The 7,343-nt window shown below is 42.9% G+C and overlaps 1 protein-coding gene across 2 annotated transcripts in view; it reads left to right on the top strand.

Annotated features, from left to right (window-relative positions):
• The window catches only part of CRLF3 (cytokine receptor like factor 3), a 51,148-nt gene extending 46,281 nt beyond the window's left edge, over nt 1–4,867 (top strand). For both annotated transcript variants that reach the window (XM_058445870.1, XM_032162915.2), the window contains exons 7-8: nt 720–832; nt 2,746–4,867. In XM_058445870.1, coding sequence (XP_058301853.1) covers nt 720–832; nt 2,746–3,002 — 370 coding nt within the window. In that variant the 3' untranslated portion in view covers nt 3,003–4,867. The remainder of the gene's footprint in view (nt 1–719; nt 833–2,745) is intronic.
• The last annotated feature ends 2,476 nt before the right edge of the window (nt 4,868–7,343 follow it).

Here is a 7,343-nt window from a genome sequence, read left to right as displayed (position 1 = left end):
GATAGATAGATAGATAGATAGATAGATAGATAGATAGATAGATAGATAGATAGATAGATTCTAGAGTCAGAATGCCTGGGTTTGAGTCCTGGTTCCACCAGTCATCAGCCAGGTAATCAGGATCAGGTTATTTAGCCATTTTTAATCTTTTTTTCTTTTTGTGCCTCATTTTCCTCACCTGTAAAATGGGTATGTTAAAAATAGCACCTACCGGCTGGGCGCAGTGGCTCACGCCTATAATCCCAGCACGTTGGGAGGCCAAGGCGGGTGGATCACAAGATCAGGAGTTCAAGACCAGCTTGGCCAAGATGGTAAAACCCCATCTCTATTAAAAATACAAAACTTAGCCGGGTGTGGTGGCGGGCACCTGTAATCCTAGCTACTTGGGAGGCTGAAGCAGAGAACTGCTTGAACCCAGGAGGCGGAGGTTGCAGTGAGCCAAGATCGCACCACTGCACTTCAGCCTGGGTGACAGAGCGAGACTCCATCTCAAAAAAAAAAGAAAAAGCACCTACCTCATAGATTGCTATAAGAATGATAGATAGATATGAAATAATTAGAACAGTGCCTGGAGTATAGCAAGAACTCAATCATGGTTGCTGTTACTATTTAGAAAAAAACAATTGTGGTGAGATTGCTCTTTTTAAGCTGGTGGCTGTTAGGTATCATTCATGTTATATTTTTAAAAGTATGAAATGACCTTTCTGCTTCATTTACAGAGTTGAAACTGTGGGACAACCAGACAGAAGAGACAGCATAGGAGTGTGTGCAGAAAAACAGGATGGATATGACTCTCTGCAGCGGGATCAAGCTGTGTGCATTAGTACAAATGGTAAGATAAATAACTGTCATTCTCTTGGAAATATATGAATTATTTTAGTAATATATGAATCTGTTCCAGTTTCATACATTTTTAGTAGGAGATGAGAAAATTTAGGTATTTTTCTTTTTCTTTTTTTTTTTTTTTTTATTATGAAGTCTCACTCCATCACCCAGGCTGGAGTACAGTGGCATGATCATAGCTCGCTGCAGCCTCAAATTCTTGGGCCCAAGCCATCCTCCCACCTCAGCCTCCCAAGTAGCCAGGACTACAGGTGCATGCCACCGTAACTGGCTAATTTTTTTTATTTTTACTTTTTTGTAAAGATAAGTTGTTGCCCAGGTGGGTCTTGACTCCTGGTTTCCAGCAATCCTCCCACCTTGGCCTCCCAAAGTGCTGGGATTACAGGCATGAGCCACCTTGGCTGGCTGAAAGTTTTGGTCTTAATGACATAATTTATGTGACTACCATGTACCAGGCTTGTTCTAAACTCTTTACAAATAATAAGTCATTCAGTCTACATCCCTAGTGCTCTTTAAAAATCACTAGCCAGAGGCCAGGCACGGTGGATCACGCCTCTAATCCCAGCACTTTGGGAGGCCGAGGTGGGCAAATCACGAGGTCAGGAGTTCAAGACCAGCCCGGCCAACATAGTGAAACCCCGTCTCTACTAAAAATACAAAAAATTAGCCAGGTGTGGTGGCGGGTGCCTGTAATCCTAGCTACTTGGGAGGCTGAGGTAGGAAAATCACTTGAACCTGGGAGGCGGAGGTTGCAGTGAGCTGAGATCATGCCAGGCAACAGTGTGAGACTCTGTCTCAAAAAAAAAAAAAAAATTCACTAGCAAGACATGTTAATATTTTGTGTTGTTGGCTGGGCACGGTGGCTCACGCCTGTAATCCTAGCACTTTGGGAGGCCAAGGTGGGTGGATCACGAGTTCAAGAGATCGAGACCATCCTGGCCAACATGGTAAAACCCCGTCTCCACTAAAAATACAAAAATTGGCCGGGCGCGGTGGCTCACGCTTGTAATCCCAGCACTTTGGGAGGCCGAGGCGGGCGGATCACGAGGTCAGGAGATCGAGACCACGGTGAAACCCCGTCTCTACTAAAAATACAAAAAAATTAGCCGGGCGTGGTGGCGGGCGCCTGTAGTCCCAGCTACTCGGAGAGGCTGAGGCAGGAGAATGGCGTGAACCCAGGAGGCGGAGCTTGCAGTGAGCCGAGATTGCGCCACTGCACTCCAGCCTGGGCGACAGAGCGAGACTCTGTCTCAAAAAAAAAAAAAAAAAATTGTGTTGGTGAGTCAAGAATTCGGTAGAACAAGATTCTTTCTCGTTTATTCCATAAGAAACAGTCTTGCTATTTCACAGGAGGTAATTTTGTAACACTGTCAAGTTTCTTTTGATGACATTGATATGGGAAACTCATAATCTCTGCTGGAAGAGTACAACCCTGGACAGAACTCTTAAAATCTATGTCCAGTTGTCATTCCCGATTTTTTTTTTTTTTTTTTTTTTGAGACGGAGTCTCGCTCTGTCACCCAGGCTGGAGTGCAGTGGCGCGATCTTGGCTCACTGCAAGCTCTGCCTCCCGGGTTCACGCCATTCTCCTGCCTCAGCCTCTCCGAGTAGTTGGGACTACAGGTGCCCGCCACCACGCCCGGCTAATTTTTTTATATTTTTAGCAGAGACGGGGTTTCATCGTGTTAGCCAGGATGGTCTCGATCTCCTGACCTCGTGATCCTCCCGCCTCGGCCTCCCAAAGTGCTGGGATTACAAGCGTGAGCCACCGTGCCCGGCCAACATTCCCGATTTTTAAAAATCTGAATTAGGAAATGAGCTGTGTTACCAGTAATCTAGAAACTATTTCAGATCTCTTAGTTATTGCTCACATGTAAATGACTCTTTACCTTAACATTTTAGGTGCAGTTTTTGTCAATGGAAAAGAAATGACAAATCAGTTACCCGCAGTTACTTCTGGGTCCACTGTCACGTTTGACATTGAAGCTGTGACTCTAGGAACCACCAGTAATAATGAAGGTGGACACTTCAAGCTTCGAGTAACTATAAGTTCAAATAACAGAGAAGTGGTTTTTGACTGGTTACTTGATCAGTCTTGTGGTTCTCTTTACTTTGGATGCTCATTTTTCTATCCTGGATGGAAAGTGTTAGTGTTTTAGATGTTTGGGTGCTTGGCTTTGGTTTTCAGGGTCTAACGTAGCTGTCCTCAGCCCAGCATAGTTGTAATTGCTTTAAAAAAAAAGTTGAATTCATCTCTAACTTAGGCCATTGGACATGGAAAGTGTTTACTGGATTCATTTTGTAATATTTTAGCAAAAAGAGACTTGAATGTTGTGAATAAAATCATATAATTCAGTCAATTTTATTTCTAGCATACTGTTAAATATCACATCACAATAAAAATCAAATTGGCATTAAAAGTATGAGAAGATATAGAAAGTTCTATACCCTTCCACTGTACCGCTGTACTTCTTTTTTTTTTTTTTTTTTTTTGAGACAGAGTCTCGCTCTGTCGCCCAGGCTGGAGTGCAGTGGCACAATCTCGGCTCACTGCAAGCTCTGCCTCCCGGGTTCACGCCATTCTCCTGCCTCAGCCTCCCGAGTAGCTGGGACTACAGGCGCCCGCCACCATGCCCAGCTAATTTTTTGTATTTTTAGTAGAGACGGAGTTTCAGTGTGTTAGCCAGGATGGTCTCAATCTCCTGACCTCGTGATCCGCCTGCCTCTGCCTTCCAAAGTGCTGGAATTACAGGCGTGAGCCACCGTGCCCGGCCCACTGTACTTCTTAAAGTTGGTTATGAGACCAGGAAAACTTAATGTGATATTATTTTTAAAATCATCATAAAGGATCCAAGTCCATGTAACTCTTTAGAATAAAACAAGAGGAATAGATCAGATAGAAGAAGCTGTGTAATGTATTATAACATCTGCTCATGTGCTGTCCACATGAATGGGTTGACTGTGCTCTCCATGTTCAGGTATTTGTAAGCAGTGTTGACTTTTATCCCATCTTCAGTAATCTTTAAGTCCCCAAAACATTATAATTTTTTCTTTTTTTTTTTGAGACAGAGTCTTGCTGTTGTCACCCAGGCTGGAGTGCAGTGGTGTGATCTCAGTTCACTGCAACCTCTGCCTCCCAGGTTCAAGCGATCCTCCTGCCTCAGCCTCCTGAGTAGCTGGGATTACAGGTGTCTGCCACCACACCTGGCTAATTTTTGTATTTTTAGTAGAGACGAGGTTTCACCATGTTGGCCAGGCTGGTCTTGAAATCCTGACCTCAGGTATTCCACCCACCTCAGCCTCCCAAAGTGCTAGGATTACAGGCGTGAGCCACTGCACTGGGCCAATTTTTGTATTTTTTAAAATGCTTGACCAAGTGTCTATAATAGGCAAGTAGTACCTTTTGTTCTTTCATTGCAGTTTGATTCAGTATAGGCTACAGTATTTTTACAGGGTAAAACTACTTATGGAAGTAGTATGCACAGCAGTGTTAGCCATTTCATATGTATGTAATATGCACATGTGTGTATCCAACCTGCCTGTGACATGCATTTTACTCTTTGCAGAGAATGAGCTGCAGTCCAGTTTAATGTCAGTTTGATAAGTGGTCTCTTTTTAGCAGACCAAAAAAATATAGGGTAAATACTTAACCTATTTTTTTTAAACTTAAATTTGTGTGTAAAATATTTATTTGAAGGACTTTAATATGTAAAAATAATTGTCTTGCTATGCCAGCCTACAGATTTTATTTTAATGTGAATTATTTTTTTCATTTTTATCAGTAGTAAAGAAGTAGAAAAGCAAGTATGATATTTTTGTAAGATAATTTATTTGAGGATTCATGTTCCCTGTTAGACAATCATGACTTTTTCTACTTGTCTTTTTATGTATAAGTAGTAGATTTCTACTTGTCTTTTTATGTATAAGTAGTAGATTTCCACTTGTTTAGGGATTAAGAAGATGTTCTAGAATGTAGATACCTTGTCCAGCCATCGGAGTCAAAATAAAAAACTAAAAAAGTTCAGTGTGTGTACTTGTTTCTTCTGTGAGATTTGGTGAATCCAGTTTTAACCTACTTTTCATTTAAAGGGAAAACAGGCTTCTTGTGGCTCCAGGCATTTTAGTAAGGTATCATTGTAACTTGTGAAAGGGTACGTGTACCTTCTTGTACTTTCTTTTAAAAACTTTTTTAAATTATTTTTTGTAGAGAATGAGGGGCTTGCTTTGTTGTCCAGGCTGGTCTCAAACTCCTGGCCTCAAGCAGTCCTCCCCAGCCTTGGCCTCCCAAAGTGCTGGGATTATAGGCATGAGTGACCACACCCAGCTGGTTACTTGTACTTTCCTATATTCTGTGTCTGATACTGAGCATCTTGCCTGACACAATGTGTGCAGAATGAATGTTGGATCGAATGAGGATAGACGAGTCGTTTTCTCCATGTATCTTTATCTCATTCCTTTAATTCATCAAATATTTGTTGAATGTATTTATTTCTTAGCCTCTCTAGGGAAATGACATCGTAATTTATACCTATAGAATCTGCCTGTTCACAGGAGTGCCTTAAACCTAATTTGAGATAGGAGTGGTAATATTTGGAACTCTGAAACTAATTTTTTTTTTTTTTTTTTTTTTGAGACAGAATCTCACTTTGTTGCCCAGGCTGGAGTGCAGTGGTGCAATCTTGGCTCACTGCAACCTCTGTCTCCTGGGTTCAACGGATTTCCCTGCCTCAGCCTCCCAAGTAGCTGGGATTACAGGTGTGCACCACCACACCTGGCTAATTTTTATACTTTTAGTGGAGATGGGGTTTTGCCATGTTGGCCAGGCTGATCTTGAACTCCTGGCCTCAAGTGATCCTCCCACCTTGGCCTCCCAAAGTGCTGGGATTACAGCTGTGAGCCACTGTGTCCGTCCTTGAAACTAATTTAAATACTGACTTTTTTTTCCTTGAACTGTGAAGATTCTTTTTTTTAAATGAACTCATTGGCTAGGTGTGGTGGCTCACGCCTGTAATCCCAGCACTTTGGGAAGCCAAGGCAGGTGGATCACCTGAGGTCAGGAGTTTGAGACCAGCCTGGCCAACATGGTGAAACCCTGTCTCAACTAAAAATACAAAAATTAGCCGGGCATGATGGTGGATGCCTATAATCCCAGCTACACGGGAAGCTGAGGCAGGAGAATCACTTGAACCCTCCAGGAGGCGGAGGTTATGGTGAGCTGAGATCACATGATTGCAGTCCAGCCTGGGCAACAAGAGCAAAACTTTGTCTCAAAAAAAAAAAAAAAAAAAAAAAAAATTCTGTTCAAATAAGTAAGGGAACCTAGTATTCCAAACCTGTGTGCTTGGAGGGAAGAGTTTGTGTGATGATATGATCATAAGAAGTGATTTTTTGGCTGGGCATGGTAGCTTATGCCTAGCCATTTTTTATTCACTTAAAAAATTTGACTGGGTGTGGTGGCTCACACCTGTAATCCCAGCACTTTGGGAGGCCTAGGCTGGTGGATCACCTGAAGTTGGGAGTTCGAGACCAGGCTGACCAATATGGTGAAACCCTGTCTCTACTAAAATTACAAAAATTAGCTGGATGTGGTGGCGCACGCTGGTAGTCCCAGCTACAAGGGAGGCTGAGGCAGGAGAATCGCTTGAACTTGGGGGGTGGAGGCTGCAGTCAGCCAAGATCTTGCCACTGCACTCCAGCCAGGACAACAGAGAAAGACTCTGTCTCAAAAAAAAAAAAAAAAAATTTTAGCCAGGTGTGGTGGTGCCCACCCGTAGTTCCAAAGCTACTTAGGAGACTGAGGTGGGAGAATTGCTTGAGCCTGGGAATTCGAGGTTGTAGTGAGCCTAGGCAACATTGGTAGACCCCATCTGTTAATAAATAAACACAAAACAAAGAAATAGGGCAACTAGATAGATAACAAAAGCAAAATCCCCTGGATAATATCTACAGTAAGACTAGGTGACCACTTACCCCTCAAATCCCAAAATACAAGCTAGTGAAGACGAACTACAAACAGATGCAAGACCTGCATGATCTCAGTGTCTGTGCAGGATGAAGAAGGTGCAAAGTCTGACGGATGTGAGAACGGGGAAACCCCATATCATCAACTGGAACTCCTGGAAAGCACCATGGAACAATTGAAAAGTAGCAGCTGAAACTCTAGAAATTTGTTTCCCTCCAATACCAGATGAGTGCAAGTGGGCCGTGCGTGATAAATGTGTTCGGGGTGCTTAAGATCACTCTCAGTTTCAATGATTTGCCAGGACTCACAAAACTCAGAAAAGCTGTTAACACTCATGGTTACCATTTAGTAAAGCAAAAAGACACAGATTAAAATTAGCAAGTTTGGCCGGGACTGCTGGCTCACACCTGTAATCCCTTGGGAGGCCAAGGTGGGAGGATTGCTTGAGGCCAGGAGTTCAAAACCAACCTGGGCAACATGATAAGACCCCCATCTCTACCAAAAAAACTTTTTTTTAATTAGCCAGGCATTAGCCAGC

The sequence above is a fragment of the Hylobates moloch genome, unplaced genomic scaffold (genome assembly GCF_009828535.3).
Source record: "Hylobates moloch isolate HMO894 unplaced genomic scaffold, HMol_V3 SCAFFOLD_10, whole genome shotgun sequence".
Lineage (NCBI taxonomy): Eukaryota > Metazoa > Chordata > Mammalia > Primates > Hylobatidae > Hylobates > Hylobates moloch.
The sequence above is the reverse complement of the archived record's forward strand: the minus strand, read 5'-3'. Positions and strand labels throughout refer to the sequence as shown.